At 41.8% G+C, this 21,246-nt stretch overlaps 1 protein-coding gene across 6 annotated transcripts in view; it reads left to right on the top strand.

Annotated features, from left to right (window-relative positions):
- Positions 1 to 21,246, top strand: part of enah (ENAH actin regulator) — a 225,461-nt gene that overhangs the window by 194,291 nt on the left and 9,924 nt on the right. For all 6 annotated transcript variants that reach the window (XM_042094273.1, XM_042094275.1, XM_042094274.1 and 3 more), the window contains 2 exons: positions 811 to 859; positions 1,006 to 1,072. In XM_042094273.1, the coding sequence (XP_041950207.1) occupies positions 811 to 859; positions 1,006 to 1,072 (116 nt within the window). The remainder of the gene's footprint in view (positions 1 to 810; positions 860 to 1,005; positions 1,073 to 21,246) is intronic.

The following is a 21,246-nucleotide window of genomic DNA, read 5'->3' as shown; positions in this document are numbered from 1 at the left end:
TAAAAAAAAAATAGGACATCAATTATTTTTTTAATGTATCATGTATCGTAAAAAAATAAATGTTATTATATATAAATGTCTTAACTTATGCACAGCACTGTGTATTCTAAATAGTAATAGTTTGTACAGTGGCCTACAGTGTACAGTTGTACAGTGGCTAATACTAATAATGTAAATGAAAAACATGAATAATCCTGTTCAAGTACTGCAATAATCATGCTTTGTAAATGCTTGTGTTGATGGTTATGTCATAATTTGTAACTCAATCTGTCAATTTCTTTCACAAAATCCACCAGAAGTCACCATTTAAGGAGTCATTTTTTCAATTGTTTCTCTTTTTTGGGGGGGAAACACTGTTTAGATATTGTGAAACCATGATCAGACTGCTGTCAATTGAAATAAATTCATATTGACTGACTTGCACATCTCAATGTAGTAGGAAACGTCATTCACTGACACTCTGTGGATGCAAATGCAAAATAACACAGAAAATCAAACCTATTCTAAAAACATCTTTGATGGACAAAGTTGCAGTTCAGACTTGGTGTGTAAATGCGATTGTCACAGCGCAACCTAATTATTTTTCTATTGTGCAATCATATAGTGTGAAAATTTACAGTGGCGTATAGTATGTCAGTCATGGTGTGCAACCTATTTTATTTTTATTAATTAATTACTCACTTACTTTTTTTTCTGAGATGACCACATTTTTTAACACTACACTACGCTACATCATTTAACAACCCCACTCTCACTCATGTTATATTGCTTAAACATTGCCTTTGAATAAATTCTTCATGTTTGCAACAGGATGAACCTGAGACTGCAACTCCAAAACTTCCTGCATGTAGCACTCCAGGTAAGTGGTATTTAAGTAGAGGAACCATATAGTGGTTTTCCATTACAAAGGCTACATTTAGTAACTGTTTTGCTAAACAGGTAGGTGCTTCTTTAGCTCTGTAGTGTAACTCAATTATGAATTAATCTCACTATTTAACATTTTAGAGATGCCACGAAAACCTTGGGAGAGGACAAACACTATGAATGGTAGCAAATCACCAGTCATCGGAAGGTAAACATAACATACTCTCATTATGAATATACAGCGTCCTCCACAATTATTGGCACTACTAGTAAAGATGAGTAAATAGTGCTATAAGAAATCCACCTTTTAATTCATTACAGTGGGCATCGCTTTCAAATGGCCACTTCAGTCGCGCATTACGAGGCGTGAAGCTGCGTGAAGCTTTAGTACCACTTTCAGCCACTCTGCGTCGCTCTGCCACTGTACATCGCTCTGTCAGTAGCGTGACTGCCGCCCCTTCTGAAAAAGCAGGAGGCTACCTTTAAACATAATTGTTGCCGAGAGGAATCCCAGCCTACGAATTCAATAACAAAATAAATCATGCATAATTAAACATTACCTCGATTAAGGCTACTTGGGTATGGCTTAAGGCTTGACTACACGGTGGTAGTGAAAATCGAAATCTGCTTTTGATAGCCTACCGGTGCCACTCCACAAAACGAAAAAATATCTTAATTTGCTGTCTATCTGCCTACGTTATTGTCAGTGTTGGGGGTAACGCAACTACGCTAATCAAAACAGTGTCATGTGTGATAATTGAGACAGTAGAGAAATAACTGTTCAGAATTAGCCTAATAGGCTTCTGCAAAACAATATTGTTGGCGATTTAATACTATCTAGCGACGTTTTTAACAGGCTAGACAACTATGACCCACGTTAATTTGCCCTACTTCTTGACTGCAATGTATAGTCAATTGACTGCTTGACATGTCATTTTTATTTTTCTGTACAATAAACAAATACATCTGCTTTATGCCGCAGAATTATATTCATATTTGGCTGACTTCTGCAGACGCGCCACTTCCCTCCCCATATTCCAAGATTAAGATAGTATGAAGTGCTTTTTGTATAGGCTACTATCATAAAAATTCGTTAAAACGAATAGCTACAGTGGGCAGTGCTTCGACTTGGCCAGCTTCACTCGCGGTCCGCGCGTGGGATCACGCGGTATCACGCGGTATCACGCGACTTTAATTTTCCCAGTGTGATGCTGCAACAACCCAAACAACCGGTGAGCAGGTGAGCAGGGTGTCTCGTAAAAAGAAATGGAGCATGGAAAACCCTACACAGACTTCACTACAAACTTTAGCAGACTGGTTTAGAAATAATTTAATAGCCAGAAATATGCCTGCCCTGCCCTAATAAAGAAATATTTGGTTAACTGCGAGTGAATCCCGTTTGCAGCCGTAGAAGAAACGCAGGACAAATGAAACATTCTGGTTTTCTCCGAGTGCAACAATGATAGACAGACATCATTTGGACAAAATATAGAGCATATTAACCTCCGTTGCTCAGCCAAATGCCTTCCTGTTACGTCCTGTTATCACGGAGTTACAGGCGATAAACGATTTTTGATGGTCACAAGTTTACTTCATTAGCGGTTTATTTTTTTGATTATTAAAGAGTGTTTTTCATTTAAAGGTTTGACTTCATGCTTATTCAGTAGAGCATTTAGTGCTCTTCCCAATCCCAGACGTTCACATTGCATGTTTGTTTGTAATGGATGCAACCGCGAGATACGCTTGTCATAGGCGCCGATACCGTGGATGCTCCGTCTCTCGGGCACCCACTGAAAACATCACGTGTGACAGCTTACAGTCCTGGCTAAATTTACATTAATTTAAAATCAAACATCGCAGTTTATGTTAAATTCAGCATCTCTCATAATGTGATTGGATATGTTGCTGTCAATTCCCTACTTCATATACTAACCACCAATGAGAGCTTCTCTCGTATGAAAATTCCTGACACTTCCCACCTGAAGAATTAACGCAAGGCTTTGTCGGGTCTTCAGCCCCGAATGTTTAAAATGTATATAGCCCTGAATATCATTTTAAAAGTAGTCTGACAAAGCTTATTGTTTTGTTACACAGCTAAACACTGGTACCTCATAGAACGTCTATAACATAGCCTAGGTGGTCGCAACTCACAAAAGTAAGCAGATAGAAAGAACTCACGCAAATCTAGCCTACAACACGCAGACAGCTTTATGCGCAGGGGAGAGAGCGCGCGCGCGCACGCACTGTGCTTTATGATTGTTGCCTTCTGATGGTATCTTGCTAATTCACTGAACTGCATTAGGTGACACAAATGGTATTGCCTTTATCTTATAACTCCTTGTCTGAGCGACTACCAGGCCTATGGTTTTTAAAAGTCAGATGTTCCCTGACAAAGACATTCGAAAATTAAGAATGTTTATTGACTTGAAAAATACACTAATTTTTGCAAACTCCCTTCATTGAACCCTTGAAGACATTGCGGTCTGGTGCGCTATGTAGATCGTTTCTCGTACCATTTAATTTCTCAGAATTAAGGTCTACTAGGCCTACAATAACGTCATCCCCAAATACATCTTTTATTTTTAGTTGATCAACCACAAAGAGTAGCATAGGCCTACTGTGCACAGTGCACTGACGACTGTAGCAGCCCAACGTAACCAGTTGTTGTAGATGAGGGGCAACCCCTTGTTTCAGATAGCCTGGACAACATGTTACCTGGGTGTTGCCTACATTATTAATTAATGGTAGCCTACAATAGTTAATTGATTCGCGTAACTTATTAGTTGGCTCAAAGAGTAGGGAATCAGGATGGAGAGAGTCACGCGTGTGTTGCTTTTGCGGGATCGAATCCAGTTTAATGCTAGTTTTCAAAACATATATTTTTTACATGTCTTTACATGAGTGGCTGTAATGTAGCCGAGCGCTCATGGCGTATGAAAAGCGACTTCAAACCGCCTAAAACAACTTGTATGTGAATGTCTGACAACTGCTGCAGCGCATGCACGCGCAAGGAAACCAGTAGGTGGAGAAATCAGAAGGCACACAACACCGGAACGATTTTAAGGCTATTTTGCATAGGCTACTCAATGGTGCTATTTCACACGCATTATAGCGACCCCCACTCACCGGGGTTAGTGGAAGGTGTTAATAGACGATTGGCATAGCCTACAGTGGACTAGGGCTGTCAAAATTGCTCAAAAATGACGTTCAAATATCCCCTCTAAAATAAACACATGTATTCGAATATCTAGGCTATATTATTTGCGCATTATGTCAGTGATGCGCATCATGTCATCTGTTTTTAACTTTTTGTATGGTTATTGCTTGACGGGGGATCTCAAGCAGCTTTCAGCCATAAGGCATTTCCTAATTCACCTGACACTGATTTTCAAAATGTTGAAACTATTTCGGCATAGCCTATAAGCAGTTTAATTTAAATGTAATGTTAGTTGTAAACAAACGGGCTACTTGGTGAGGCTTGGCCTCACAGATGCGCTCGTGCCTTAAATGGCAATACAAATCTTCACGATAGGCCTATTAACTGACCGCCCGATTCACGTTGGCTGGGGGGCAGGGGGGGCCATCAGACATTTGTTCCCAAGGGTCTATGAATTGTTAACCCGGCCCTGCCCCCAACGAACGCAACTTTCCACCTCTGAGATAGCTGAAAAGAAGTCTAGAGGACTCCTAACTCACTAGACCTACTTACTGGTCTTTGATTACTTATTTACTTACTTTTTTGTTTACTTGAATGTTATGTTTATCTGTGGACCTAAATTGGTAAAATATGTCTTGTCTTCACCGTGGGATAGTGAGAAACGTAATTTCGATCTCTTTGTATGTCTGGAACATGTGAAGAAATTGACAATAAAGCTGACTTTGACTTTGACTTTGACTTTGACTTTTTGACTTACTGTAGGCTGCGCAAACCACAAGCCTGTATTCGAGGCAGGCCTTCTGTTGAAGAATTTTATTATATATATCCTGCGCTAACAGTAATCCTCCTACCCCCGCTACCACAGCTGTGGATAGTGTGGCATGCTCACGCTTTATGTCTCCTTCTTGCAAACTAGGCCTATAGCCCAACCATTTACGTCTTCAAATAATAACAACTTGCCAGATATGCCTTCATAAATTTGGGCTTCATTCAGCATTTTGTTCTTCCACTGGAAATGACTCTTCTACATTTGCTGCCTGCTGCATCCTTTCTGTTTGTATTGTTTAGAAAATGTTTGACGTCTTGAGTTAATGCATTAAACATTGTTTGCTGGTAACCAGCCACAAATAGCCTACAGATTCTTGCGTGCGTTCTCTCCAAAATGTGCCCGTTCTATAGGCTATCCAAGTGCATAATTCTGCGGCATAAAGCAGATGTATTTGTGTATTGTACAGAAAAATAAAAATAACCTGTCAAGCAGTCAATTGACTACATTGCAGTCAATAAGTAGTGCAAATTATGAAAGCAAAACGTGGGTCATAGTTGTCTAAGCCTCTGCTGTGAGGCCAAACCCATGAACAAAGACGCATTGATATCTGCAATAGTTTTTTTTTGGCGAAACAAGCTCACAGCCGAACAAGTCATACTGAAGGGAGAGGCAACTGGCATGTGATCTCCCCACGGGCCAATGGATGTACAAGTTTTCTCCTGTGCCTATGATATTTAATCCAGTGTTTTGTCAAGTTGCAAAATGCTATTCGTTTTAACGAATTTTTATGATAGTATGAAGTACTTTTTGTATAGGGTACTATCTTAATTGATTTATGCTCAATACTTGACCACTGGCTATTGCATCTGTCTATTGAAAGTGAGAATGTGGCATGTGATATACTGTGTAGGCTTCATAAAATAAAATAAACAAATTGCTAATGGCCTACAAGCTTTTCTGGGGGGCGTTTCCCGTACAACTACCTGCATCGTTCAACTAACCAACATGTAAGTTACGACTGTTTCCCAAAACTGTCGTACTTACATAGTACTGTAAGTTTTGACCATGATAGTTTCCAAACTTCAGTAGTCTGGACTAAGGTGGTTAATGACGTTTAGTAGCACGTGAACGGGCACCTGCACATACTTCTGTGGCGCATTGCGTTAAGGCCAGCAGATGACAGCCGCCGTTGCACAGCAGTTACCAGTCCCCTGTCCAAGAGTTCGAATCTGGGTTAAGACGTTGACAACAATATTGACATCGTTGTTTACCTAAGTTTATCTTTTGTGCAGATCATATTATCAAAATCAGAATCATGGGCTTGGTTTGCGTAAACTAACAAGGACCCCCCCCCCCCCCCTCCATGAAAATCAAAGGCGACATATTCTCAGCTGACTGGTCAAAAAGTGCGCACCACCTTATTATTATCTGCAAGTGTGTGACTTTTACTTATGTGCACATGGCTGGAAATTGACTTTTAATTTATGTATTTTCTGCCTTGGGCATTTTAAAATATGGATGTATGGTGGTTAGAAGTGTAAATATCAATTAGAAACCTAAATATAGTGATAATTATTAATTTGCAAACAAATAACTGGTGTCAGTGACGTCTTTGACATGAAGATCCCTGGAACTATGCTTCTAGCATTCTACCACAGGTTGAGAGGTGTAGTTGTAACTACACAACTTTACGATAGTGGTTGCGAACGTTCGTTGCTACTATGGTTTTGGGAAACACTAACGTAGTGGAACGATGCATTGGACTATGTAAGTTCCAAATATGAATGTAATTCTGCGGCATAAAGCAGATGTATTTGTTTATTGTACAGAAAAATAAAAATGACTTGTCAAGCAGTCAATTGACTACATTGCAGTCAAGAAGTAGGGCAAATTCATTTACGAAACCAAAACGTGGGTCATAGTTGTCTAAGCCTCTATTGCGTAGCCTGTTAAAAACGTCGCCAGATAGTATTAAATCGGCAACAACATTGTTTTCTGCAGAAGCCTACCCAAGGCTACAGATTAATTCTGAACAGTTATTTCTCTACTGGCTCAATTATCACACCACTGTTTTGATTTGCGTAGTTGCGTTAACCCCAACACTGACAATAATGTAGACAGCAAATTTCGATTTCGATTTTCGTTTCCACCGTGTAATCAAGCCTTAAGCCATACCCAAGTAGCCTAAATCGAGGTAATGTTTAATTATGCATGATTTATTTTGTTATTGAATTCGTAGGCTGGGATTACTCTCGGCAACAATTATGTTTAATGGTAGATCCTGCTTTTTCAGAAGGGACCGCAGGCAGAGCGATGTACAGTGGTAGAGTGACGCACAGTGGCTGAAAGTGGTACTAAAGCTTCACGCAGCTTCACGCCGCGTAATGCGCGAATGAGCGAATGAAGTGGTCATTTGAAAGCGATGCCCACTGTATTTGCAATTTGACAAAACACTGGATCTCATTTTGCGAATGCGAGGACGAGCCTGTTGCATTTAGTTAGATGTCCGAGTCACGCATAATGTTTGAAAACCACTGGCTCGTAATCACAATAATTTAACACACGACAGTTGGATAGCCTACTTCATCATGTCCCCATGCCTACAATTTTGTGAGTAGCATAGAGATAGTTAAAAACAATAAAGTATGGCTCTCCGTTTGGGACATCGAAATCTTTTAAATAGGATAGACTACCGTCGGAGATGCTGACTTGCAAAGGCCTCAGGATAACACGTTATCTCCACTATCATCAGTCATGCCCCTTGATCAAAGTGGGGAATGAAATAAAAGTTTGAGAACCACTGGCTTAACGAGTTACCTGCAGTCCAGAACACACAGAATCTGTTGCAATATTCTGATGATATCGGCGATAACAGGACGTAACAGGATGGCATTTGGCTGAGCAACGGAGGTTAATATGCTCTATATTTTGTCCAAATGATGTCTGTCTATCATCGTTGCACTCGGAGAAAACCAGAATGTTTAATTTGTCCCGCGTTTCTTGTACGGCTGCAAACGGGATTCACTCGCAGTTAACCAAATATTTCTTTATTAGGGCAGGGCAGGCATATTTCTGGCTATTAAATTATTTCTAAACCAGTCTGCTAAAGTCTGTAGTGAAGTCTGTGTAGGGTTTTCCAGGCTCAATTTCTTTTATGAGACACCCTGCTCACTTGAGCCATCTACCGGTTGTTTGGGTTGTTGCAGCGTCACTGGAAAAAATACAAATTAAAGTCGCGTGATCCCGCGCGCGGACCGCGAGTGAAGCTGGCCAAGTCGAAGCACTGCCCACTGTAGATTCATCTTACACTGGAAGAATGGAAATCCATCTTTTACTTAAAGTACATTTATTCAATGCTAAACAAAAATCCTTATTAAAAAATAATTGTTTAAGAAAGGGGATTCCTTTCAGAACTCTCAACACCATTTGGATTTGATGAGGCTTTTGCATCAAAATTCACACCCATTTTTCTGTGAATTGCTCATAGTGCTTGTCATGCATATATCACATACGTATCATGTGAAAGTGTACCCTGACATTGTCATACTCAAATTCTAGTCAGAATATGAGTCTGATACTGCTCCATTGTGACATAATTATGGGGCGTGTTTCAACCGATACAGGGGGGGCACTCAATTCGATAGACCTAACCAATCAGAGCAACGAAATGGATAGAAACTGTCTCTGTATCTGCTGGTACAGGTCCTCGTAGGAACTCACGACTGCACAGTTTGCATAGGCCTACCGCTTGTCCTTCTCCATAATTTGATCTATCCAAAACCCAAAGTGCTTCCACATCGAACTCGTCAAGTTATTAGGGCTTATCCTTGTACAGTGAACTGGTTAAAATCGATTCCCTATTTTAGTTTTCGAAACTTGTGTTGGTTGGTCCAATCGATTGTGCAATAGATTTTCGAACGTAAAGTGACAGCCCTAATAATGACCTGCACACACCAAAAGACCTCAGTCTTCTCAGCAAGTGGAGACGACTTTGGCCCTTCTTGTACAGGGCATCAGAAAATTTCTGGAGATGGCAGCTATCTGTGTCGTGTTGAAAGTCTGAGGTATACAGGGAAAAGAGAAAAGGGGGAGAGCACTGTGCCTTGTGGGACCCCCGTGCTACAGACCACCACATCTGACTCACAGCCACGTAGCCTCATGTACTGTGGTCTGTTGGTGAGGTAGTTGATGATCCAAGCAACAAGATGACAGTTGCCTCCAGCTCCTTCTAGCCTCCCCCTTAGTAGTGCCGGTTGTATTGTATTGAATGCACTGGAAAAGTCAAAGAACATGACTCTAACAGTACCCTCCAGGTGAGAGAGAGAACGGTGGAGGAGGAAAGCTATTTCATCCTCCACACAGACCCCTGGTCGATATGCGAACTGGAGGGGGTCCAGCTCGCTGCCCACCAGGAAACGGAGGTAATTCAGGACAATCCTCTCCATGCTCTTCATCAGGTGTGATGTCAAAGCCACTGGCCTGAAGTGATTGGGCTCTCTGGGCTGTGCTATCTTTGGGACAGGAACCACACAGGAAGTCTTCCACAAGATTGGGACTCTCCCCAGACTGAGGCTGGTGTTAAAGATGTGCAGAAAGACCCCACAGAGTTCATCCGCATAGTCCCTGAGCACTCTGGGGCTGATCCCATCAGGACCTGTGGCCTTCCTCACCTTTGTCCTCCTGAACACATCCCTCACCTGTTCTTCAGTTATGAGGAAGCTAGGGAAAGAGGGTGATGTACTGATACTCCCACAGGCAGGGGAGGCATTCCCTGAGTGAGTGGGGAAGGGCTGGTAAGTGCTGCAGAGTACAGAAGTTGAAGATGGACAGGGGGGGAGTGGTGGGTAACCTCCGAGTGGTGCATGCTGGTAGTACATGCTGGTGTCACAGATTGGCCTGGGCTCTGGTGGGTGGGGTCATGAGTGGTAACGGGGGCATCCGTATCAAATCGGTTAAAAAATAGATTTAAATGGTTTGCCCTCTCCCTATCACCGGATTCAGGTCCATTACCTCCTACTTTACCATGGCCTGAGATAATTTTTAAACCCCTCCAGACCTCTCTGGCATTGTTATTCTGAAGGCGCTGCTCCAATTTCTTCCTGTAGGTGTCCTTCCCCCTTTTTATTTCCCTCTTCACATCCTTTTGCACTCGACTCAACTCCTCTTTATTCCCAGATCTAAAAACCCTCTTTTTCTGATGAAGCAGTCCTTTCAGTTCAGGAGTCACCCAGGGTTTATTATTTGGAAAACAACGTACCCTTTTAACAGGTACAGTGTTATTCACACAGAAATGTATGTAATCTTTGACACAAGTTGTTATGCTATCCAAATCCTCCCCATGAGGACTATACAGAAACTCCCAAGCTGTACTATCAAAACAGTCCTTAAGAGCCATGCTGGCCCCATCAGAGCATTTTCTTACATACTTCTTAGTCGGTGGATGTTTATTCACTAAGGGCTCTTACAGAGTCAACGCGAGCAAGCAACGCTAGTGACGCAAGCGACGTGCTCCCTTTCATAGTCTACACGGTGGACGCAAGCAACGCGGCCGATAGGTTCAATGCAATACATCGCTCACGCAACGGGGGTAGCAGTCACTGGTGACTGACATTCTGAGTGATATTCAGGCTTTCTGTAAAAGTTACATCCCAAGAGGCTCTTTTGGAGAGCCACGGATCAGATTTAATTTAGAATTCTCAAAAAGACTCCAGTATGACATGGAGACACGTATAAAAAGTAATATCTAGCTTTGTTCATAGCCTACATTGCAGAACCACTTCAACTTTATTAACATATGGTGAATAAATGTACACTAACACATGTGCACAGCCCCATGGTTTTCTGACATGACGATGCTAGCACGTTAGCAGCGGTTAACTAACTATACTAACGTAACAAGTCTGAAGTCTCCTCCAAGTGACAATCATGTTATATACAATGAATAGCATGTACTGTAACCTACAATGCGGAGCTCCATAGACCGTAAAAGAAAGATAAGCTTGCATAATTTTTCCTCTTCGCTGGCCATTGTATTCAAACCTTCTTCTGTAAATATAACATATACTTGACATAATGTACAATATTTGCAGTGTCGCCCCCACCGACAACGCATAGTATTGCATGCGTCGGTGCGTCACGTATCAAAAACTGGGATGACACATTTTGCTACGCATCGACGCATAATGGCGGCCGAAGCGTAGCGATGCGTTGACTCTGTAAGAGCCCTAAGGGTATGTATCCAGGGTCAAATGGACAAGATTGTGATCAGAACAGCCCAGTGGGGGTAGGGGTATTGATGCATATGCATCCTTGATGTTGAACATAACATCATCCTCGAACATAAAACAAGCTTGTACCTTCTACCAGATGGTAGGAGGGTAAAGAGACTGTGGCTGGGATGACTGGGGTCAGCGAGGATCCGCTTGGTCTTTCTCCTGCAGCGCTGGCTGTAAAGGTCCTGAGTAGTTGGTACTCAGTCCTTGTAATGCGCTGACCTGACCACCCTTTGCAGAGTTTTGCGATCATGGGCAGTGCTGTTACCATACCATGCTGTGATGTTGCCAGTCAGGATACTCTCAATTAGCCTGACGAGCCAGACGTAGGCGTGATGTAGGGTCTGGGGACTCACCATTCGCAGTGCTCAGTCTGAGGGGCGGGATAATCAGTTGTCTTTCAAATTCACTCTGCGTTTTCCCACCAGCAGAGCTAGTTGGCTAGTTCAAACTTTTGCCAACTTAAAAAAAAGCTTAACTCGTGTCATACTGTTCGCTAACAGCAACATCCATCATCTTTGTTTTCAAGTAGCAGGGAATTCACGCCGAACCATTGCAACTCTGCCATCAATCATTATGTTAAGCCCGCCCACCGACTCTATACACGATGTGATTGGCTGTTTTGCTACTAATTATCTTTCACGTAATGAATACGCATAGTGAAAGGCCTACTATGTGCTCCGTGTCTGTAGCTGTCTGTTCACGTCCGCAATCGATTATAACGTTCCTCAAATAGAGAACACATCCATGTTCTCTCGCGCTATAGGCTGTCATGCTTCTGTGTTTGCAAAATTCCTGACGGTTCCTTATCACTAAACGTTTGTTTTCCTTTCCTGTCAATTGCGGTTGATGTAGAAGCACCTAGGCTATAATTTGACTTGGGGGTCCTGAGAGAGAGAGAGGCACCTGCAAAGTGGTCCTGCGTGTGTGTGTCTCTGCATGGGGTTCAATTGAAGTCAGAGTTGGTCCGTCCAGTCAATAGTCCCGCATTCAGGCCGCTCCATTATTACCGTAGATTAACGTTATCAGATAGCACGGTAAAATGTGTGGGAATTTCTCGCATTATGATGGCTAAAGTTGCGGGACTTTTATTATGCGCAATACTTAATAACTTATGCGCAATACCTGCAATCCCGCGCAAGGAGCAGAGTATACAGTATAGGGTGAAGGTTGTGAATCTTATGAATTATACTTGATTCTACTAATTTTCTATAAAAAATTATAACATTCAATTTTGCAAATTCAAAGCGACACACGAATACAAAAACAAAATAATATGTAAAATATAACAGGGAACAGGTTAGAATGTTGGTCAAACTATAATAAGGAGAAGTATAGTATAAAGTATATATACTCCTTTGATCCCGTGAGGGAAATTTGGTCTCTGCATTTATCCCAATCCGTGAATTAATGAAAGACACTCAGCACACAGTGAACACACAGTGAGGTGAAGCACACACTAATCCCGGCACAGTGAGCTGCCTGCAACAGCGGCGCTCGGGGAGCAGTGAGGGGTTAGGTGCCTTGCTCAAGGGCACTTCAGCCACTTTCTACTGGTCGGGGTTCGAACCGGCAACCCTCCGGTCACAAGTACGAAGCGCTAACCAGGCCACGGCTGCCCCAGAATAGCAATAATAAACAACTATGTCAATTCAATCAATAGCCTAATAAAATAAGCAATGAAAATGAGGGAAAAAGCAATAATAAACAATAATGTTCAATCAATAATATAAAAAAACAATGACATGGTAAGACTATATTAAGGAGAATATCAATAATAAACAATTATGTCACATGAATCAACAGCCTAATGGAAATAAAACAATATTATACAAACCATAACGCATAAGAAGCGCTTAAAGAACTAAGTGCATGTTGAACAGGAATGTCTTTAGACCCCTCTTAATTGACCCAAAACTACCACAGGAACGGAGAGCACTGGGCAACTCATTCCACTAACATGGAACCACTGAGGAAAGGAGTCTTGAATTAGACCTAGTGTTTATGACTGGTCGACATAACAGACGCTCATCAGAAGATCGCAGTGGGCGGTTGGGGATGTATGCCTTGATTATTGAATTAAAATAACTAGGAGCAGATCCAGTTAGTGTCCTATAGGCCAAAGTGAGACATTTAAATTTAATTCTGGCTACTATAGGGAGCCAATGGAGAGTAACTAAGAGATGAGTTACGTGTGTCCTCTTTGGCTCATTGAAGCCCAGGCATGCTCCAGCATTCGAATCAGCTGTAATAATCTCATTACACAAGCGGGTAAGCCAGCTAATAGTGAATTACAAAAGTCCAGCTTGGAGATGACCATGGTTTGAACAAGAAGTTGTGTGGAATCTTGTGTCAGATAAGGTCTGATCTTCCTAATGTTGTAAAGCATGAACCGACATGATTTTGCAATAGAAGCTACATGCTCAGAGAAGTTAAGTCGGTCATCAATTACAACGCCCCAAGTTATGTGCCGATCTAGTTGGGCTGAAGTGAAGTTGAGTCAAGATGGATGTTAATCTGTTGGGGAATCGCTGTTTAGCTGGAAACACCAAAAACTCAGTTTTTGAGAGATTAAGCTGAAGGTGCCGATCTTTCATCCAGGCTGAAATATCCTTAAGGCACGCAGAAATCCGGTGGGAAACGCTAGAGTCATCAGGTGGGAAAGACAGGTAAAGTTGAGTGTTGTCTGCATAACAGTGAGAGTCAAATCCATGGGAGCGAATGGTCTCACCTAAGGAAGTGGTGTAAATAGAGAAAAGCAAGGGTCCTAATACTGATCCCTGAGGCACACCTGTGGTGAGGTCATGAGACTTAGATACCTGTCCCTGCCAAGACACGTTGAAAGAACGCCCTTTAAGGCAAGATTCAAACCAGTCAAGACATTTCCAGAAATTCCCAGTTCAGATAGTCTAGAAAGAAGAATGTCATGGTTAACAATATCAAAGGCTGCAGATAAATCTAGTAGAATTAATACTGATGACTGTGCAGAGGACTTAGCTACTCTCAATGCTTCAGTCACAGATAGAAGAGCAGTTTCAGTAGAATGACCACTCTTGAAACCAGACTGCATAGGGTAGGCGTATTCAATTAACCTTCAGCGAGGTCCAATTACGGAAATTTTCCTGAAGCAAAGGTCCGGAATGTTTAATGTGCGTGTATAGGCTATGTGTGTGTGTGTATAGATAGATAGATAGATAGATAGATAGATAATAGATATATTTGGATGGATAGATGGATGGATGGAGCATAGTTGTAGGCCTAATGTTTAATGACCCGAAATCCTGGAAACCGAGCAAAATCATGTTGTTGGGCAGTGAATGGATGTAACTAGATTGTGGTGGATCAATCATATTGCCCTTTTAAATCGTAGAATATTCTGAGGTCTCAGTTCACTGTTGAATGAGTAGGCCTAGCCTACCCTATGCTTGCTCAAAATATATGCTTTGTCTAGTAGAGGTGCTTCAAATTGGCGCTTTTAAAAATCGCCTGTCTCAGGATATGTAGAAGAGTCGGTCCAGGGCAAAACTGTCACATCCATAACGCCAACAAATGCCATGGTAGCCTATTTAGTTGGAGTTATGGACGTAACAGTTTTGCGTGGTATTGCCCCCATATTGTTATATAAAGCTCTGTTGGTGCTGTCTAGCTTTCTCCTCTTTGAGCAATCCATTATTTGAAAATAACTTACTTATCGCTAACTTAGATATCCACCTGATTGTTTCTCGTCCCGTCAGTGAGTCTCTTCACCATAGAAAGTTTACTCACTGACTCGACTATCAGAATGCACAGATTTCACTGGCTGAGTAGCAGCAAGCGAAATGATGGTTCCTGAAGCTACTGAAGTAAATGCTGTTTACTTCATTTAGTGAAGTAAATGAAACATTTAGTGCAGCTTTGAAATCTTACGTGAAAATCTAAATTAAGCTATTATGGTCCGGGTCCGGATAGGATCACGTCAGGGTCCGGACTCGGACCGCAGTCCGCCATTTGACGACCTCTGGCATAGGGTCTAGTAGATTATTCTGATGAAGAAAGTCACATACTTGCTTGAAGACCACTTTCTCCAAAACCTTTGACAAGAAAGGAAGAAGGGAGACAGATCTGTAGTTCTTCACCTCAGTTGGATTAAGTGTACTTTTCTTTAGCAGAGGTGTAACCCTAGCCTGTTTAAAAGAATAAGGAACTATTCCAGAACTGAGTGAAGCATTAAATACATGTGTGACTGCTGGTAGAACAGCGGGTGAGATAGACTGTAGAAGAGTGGACGGGACAGGATCCAATGGGCATGTTGTTGGACGACTTCGCTGAAGCAATTGAGAGACTGCTTCCTCATCAAGAGGAGAGAAAGAGTCCAATGATGCTGTTATACTAACACAAGGCAAAGCCCTCCTTATAGGTTCATCAAACTGAGCACTTATTTTAGCAACTTTTTCAGTGAAAAATGCTGCAAAGTCATCTGCTGTGACAGTGAACTAGTTGATGGTGGAGGATTGAGAAGAGACTTGAAAGTGGAAAAAAGTTTTCTACTGTCAGTGGCACTCTCAATCTTGCTTTGATAGAATGCCTTTTTTTGCAGTTGTAACAGTGGATGAAAAGGATGATAGCAAAGTTACTAAGATCGTTTCCATCTCTGGATTTACGCCATTTCCTCTCAGCAGCTCTAAGTTCCTTTCGTACTGAGACTATACTGTTCGTCAGCCATGGATGACGAGGTTTAGAACGAGTAGGTCTTGAGGAAAGAGGACATGCTGCATTCAGACAAAATGCCAGTGTAGAGCAGAGAGTCTCTGTAGCGTCATTAACCACAAGTGCCGAGAATGAGCTAGGAGTAGGTAAAGCAGATGTTACTAATGTTGCAAAATGGTCGCTTGAGAGGCTTCTGAGGTTACGCCGGAACGAAATTGTCGGAGGAGGAGCTGCTGGGTTATCCAGGAGACGCACAGAGAATATGATAAAGTGATGATCCAATACATGTAATGGATTAACCAAAACGTTGTCTGTATTACAGTTACGTACCAGAATTAAATCAAGATCTTTACCAGCCTTGTGAGTAGGAGGACTGTGGACATGTGTGATATTAAATGAGGAGAGTAAGGACAAGAAGTCAATTGAAGACGAGTTATCCAAATGAATATTAAAATCGCCAAGGATTAATAATGGGCATGCATCCATTGGAATAGGAAACAGTAGAATATCCAACTCATTCACAAAGTTCCCAAGTTGTCCTGGAGGGCGATAAATAACCACCAAGTATAATTTGTATGGCTCAGGTCATGATGGCATGATATTCAAACGAGCTGTGGACCTGAGCAGGCAACAACAGTGTAAACCTCCAATCATCAGAGACAAGAAAGCCTGTCCCGCCTCCTCTACCAGACGAATGACTGGTATGCGAAAAAGCGTAATTGGTCGACAACGTTGCAGGTGTGGCAGTATTCTCTGGCCTAATCCACGTCTCTGTAAGCACAAGGAATTGAAGCGATAACTGTGAGGCCAGAGCAGGAATGAAGTCCGCTTTATTCACTGCAGATTGGCAATTCCACAACCCCACAGAAAAAGTAGGAAGAGCCTGCTGAGCTGATTGTTGCCTTTCAACATCAGTGCGCTTATTAACCTGACCTGATACAGGGATACAGTGGGCAGTGCTTCGACTTGGCCAGCTTCCCTCGCGGTCCGCGCACGGGATCACGCGGCATCACGCGACTTTAATTTGCATTTTTCCAGTGACGCTGCAACGACGCTGCAACGACGCTGCAACAACCGGCAGAGGTCTCAAGTGAGCAGGGTGTCTCGTAAAAAGAAATGGAGCTGGAAAACCCTACACAGACTTCACTACAGACTTTAGCAGACTGGTTTAGAAATAATTTAATAGCCAGAAATATGCCTGCCCTGCCCTAATAAAGAAATATTTGGTTAACGGCGAGTGAATCCCGTTTGCAGCCGTAGAAGAAACGCAGGACAAATTAAACATTCTGGTTTTCTCCGAGTGCAACGATGATAGACAGACATCATTTGGACAAAATATAGAGCATATTAACCTCCGTTGCTAAGCCAAATGCCTTCCTATTACATCCTGTTATCACGGAGTTACAGGCGATAAACGATTTTTGATGGTCACAAGTTTACTTCATTAGCGTTTATTTTTTTGATTATTAGAGTGTTTTTCATTTAAAGGCATGACTTTGTGCTTATTCAGAAGAGCATTTAGTGCTCTCCCCAATCCCAGACGTTCACATTGCATGTTTGTTTGTAATGTTTGGTCATAAGCGGTCCGCGGTCGCCCGATATTTTAATCAACCCGACCTCAACTCGGACCGCGAATATTAATTAGGACAAAATTATATCCGACCCGCTTATTAACAAAATGTGTGCTTTTGGTTATAGCCTGCATGCAGTGTGACAGTAGGCCATTTCTGTAAAACAAACTAATTTATTTGCGAAACTTTATGCAGTAGAACTACACGCAGTAGGCATGCAGGACATAATGTTTGCGCAGGAGAGAGAATGAGAATAAGAGCGCAAGCACACACGCAACCACCAAGGATTAGAACACTAGGATAAGATTTGAAGGCTATGGACATACATCTTTCTTTCGAAAACAGAAATGGTGAGGCAAGGTATAGGCAAGAGAGATACATTGCTGGTCAAAACGTTAGCGTAAGAACTGGTTTATAATGCCGAATGAAGCACAAAGCACATTTACTAAAGCACATCCACTGTTTAAAGTCACAAACACAACGAACTAAGGTAACTTTTATGCATGCGCGAACCTATACATACCGGTAGATATGGCTGTGTAGTCTGTGCCATAACATTTATTCCTGCAGGCTGCCCGTTTTGGCTGTCATACTTTTAAATGGCTTCGCAAGAAGTAGGCCTACATAGACCATAACTTGTACTACTGTCATCTTATTTACATGTAAGAACTTTTCCCAATATTTCCCATAGCCTATATCGCTTTTCCTGAAGAGGTGTCTTTATTATTTTAACTCGCGTCTTCAGCTTCTTTACTGTTGACTTTACTGTATTGATGCTAGCCTTTTCGTGATGTTTTAAGTAGGCCTATTTGTAGAAAATATATATTTAATTAATTTTAACTGACCCGCCCGCAAATGACCCGAATATCATTAAAATATTTTGTTTATGACTCATAACCGTGGGTGACCGCTTAATTTCTGGCAGACCGCACAACACTGTGCGCTATGTAGATCGTTTCTCGTACCATTAATTTCTCAGAATTTAGGTCTACTAGGCCTACAATAACGTCATCACCAAATACATCTTTTATTTTTAGTTGATCAACCACAAAGAGTAGCATAGGCCTACTGTGCACAGTGCACTGACGACTGTAGCAGCCCAAGGTAACCAGTTGTTGTAGATGAGAGGCAACCCCTTGTTTCAGATAGCCAGGACAACATGTTACCTGGGTGTTGCCTACGTTATTACAGTGCATGAAAATGCACTGTACTGTTCTTCCAAGGCTTCTTATTACAGTGCATGAAAATGCACTGCACTGTTCTTCCTAGGCTTCTTATTCTTATTCTTCCGCTAACGCATTTAATGCAGCTTCAACCGTTTAACGTAGAAACTTCATTCAAACTATGTTACGTTAATCTTTGAGTTCATACAAACCCTCGTACCAAAAGACCTTGTGTGTCAAGGCGTTCTTGAGATATAACACTCAAGGTGTTTTTGACCTTGACATTTGACCTCCAACATCAATTCACTTCATCTTTGAATCCATACAAATACTCATACCAAATGTTGTGCATGTATGTCAAGGCATTCTTAGATATCGCACTTAGTGTTCATTGACTTGACCTTTGACCTCCAACATCAACTCACTTCATCTTTGAGTCCATACAAACACTTGTACCAAATTTGAAGCATATGCGTCAAACCGTTCTGGAGATATAATGCGCAAAGCATGAGATATGGCTGTGACTTTTATTGACACAAGGGAAACACTTAAACAGGATGTGTAGTTTTAGAGAGCACCAGATTGTATGCATTAGAAGCTGAGACAGTTTGATTCACAGGTGACACCTGTTCCAGTGTTCTAATTAGCCCGGGAACTACTCTGGGAGCTTAACGAGCGCAGCTGGCTTTAGGCCATTATGACATCACAGCCATTCAAGTCTATGGGGGAAAAATTAGCTTTTTACAATTTTTAATCCCCTATTTCTCAAAAAGTATAAACTTTTAAGAAAATCTGAAAAAGTTACTCTGTTGTCCAACTCCAGACCTACAAAATGGTTATTTCAACATGTCTGTACGTTAAGCGGTTAGAGTCGCATTAATTCTTGAAAAGGTAAAAAGAAAAAATGGTTATAATAATAATAATAAGAAGAAGAAGCCAGGAGATTTCAAGATAGTGGATTCCATCCACTATAACTATTCAAAATGTCCCCATAGACTTAACATGGGCTGATGACATCATAATAGAGCACTTAAGCAATTAGAATCCTAGGCCAGGTGTTCCGGCCACCTGCATCAACTGTCAGTTTCTCAGGCTTTAAGCATGCAGTCTCATTCTCTTAATAAAGGCCCGTACACACCGAGTCCGATTTTTCGGACGAAATATTCGCACGAAATGACGCAGCCTATTAAACACATGCATTCGTATTAGTCTGTACACACCGAGGACGAAATTCGTTGCGATTAAAAACATTTTCGCAACGGTCTTATTTCATGCGAAATTTCGCATGCGAAAAAGAGCTGTTGACCAATCAAATAATGATTTTGCAGGGTTCCATTGATGTCACAATAGAACGACGAGCAAAAAAAAAGCTGATAGATTGGGTGATCCTACTGCTCAGTGCTCACGATGACTAGTCTCCTTAATAGGCCTATATGGCAAAGTTACAGAGAGTTTACGTTACAGTAGACTCTCTCAGGTGTTCAAGAGTAGGCCTACTCCTGACGAACTTCTTACGTAGTGCAAACTCCTTACAGACAGCTTTCTCCACTCCTTACCACCGTCCCATTTTCACTCAACCAAAAAGAATTAAATGTCACTACAGACAGAGGGCTTCTCACTGCACAAATTTGCAATGAAAAAATACAACATGCATTCATGGAAATGGAAGTTTTAAGAATAGGTCATGATAGGCTATGCTGCTGACAACAGCATTATGTCCAGGGTTACCACTATCGTAATTTTGCCTCACATTTCCTGGTGCGTTAACTTTGCTTTATGCTTCTGAAGTAGCCCAATGTGGAACTCTGAAAAACTTTCTGTGGATCTTATAAAGGTAAGCTAATGACTGATAGGCTATCATTATTAGCTTTTGCTGTTTGTTGGATTGTCATACAAGCTGATCAATTTTTACCACTTGTTGCAGCAGTGCGATTTTATCCCATGCTCATTTCTACAGGCTGTCTCTGTGCCTCCGCTCCTTAGCAGATACATTTTGATGTAGCCTGCGTGTGAAATGGTTTCGTGAGATGTAGGCCTAGCCTACATGATATAGTCTATGGCCGTTTTATAGCGTGTTGGCGTATAGCATTTTGGCATGTAACATTTTAAATGAGGCCTTGCCTACCCTACAGCTTGTTAGGCTACACCAGTCCGCCCAAATGGCATACCTCGAGTCCATTTATGCGGGCACCCCTGGCTGCAGCTTGCAGATCGGGGCTGGGCTCAATATGAGAGCAAAGTTGAGCTCAGCACAAAATCAGCTCGTCATTCCCTGCTGACCTCTCGTCCGTCTATTTACCCGGACTCGGAGTTTTTCTCAAGGAAGAATGCTTAATTATATAAAAGCGTATCCTCCTTAAACTACTGCCAACGTTAATCATGTCCCTTCCCGCCTAGCGTTAGAATTGCGTGTGTGTTGTGTAGTGGGGTGGATGTATGGGTGGACTAATGAGCCCAACCAACTTATGTGTTGGACTGCACAATTATCACAATAGCACAAGTAGAATAGACAAGGGATGGGAAGGATGGCCGTAAGCTTTAATTTCCCCAGCACCTCTCAAGCCAATAGGCCTACACGGTTCCATGAATGATCAAGGCTATAATCTGTTTCAAATCTTGATGATTTTATGAGTTCTCCCTGCTTACTGAAAGTCGCTGTGTGAATCTGCGTGACGTGAGTGCGAAATAGAATGCGAAATATTAAAATAATCGCATCGGACTTGGTGTGTACACTTTGAGTGCGAAAATTTCGCACACAAATTTT

Source organism: Alosa sapidissima, chromosome 6 (assembly GCF_018492685.1).
Source record: "Alosa sapidissima isolate fAloSap1 chromosome 6, fAloSap1.pri, whole genome shotgun sequence".
NCBI classification, from domain to species: domain Eukaryota; kingdom Metazoa; phylum Chordata; class Actinopteri; order Clupeiformes; family Clupeidae; genus Alosa; species Alosa sapidissima.
The sequence above is the reverse complement of the archived record's forward strand: the minus strand, read 5'-3'. Positions and strand labels throughout refer to the sequence as shown.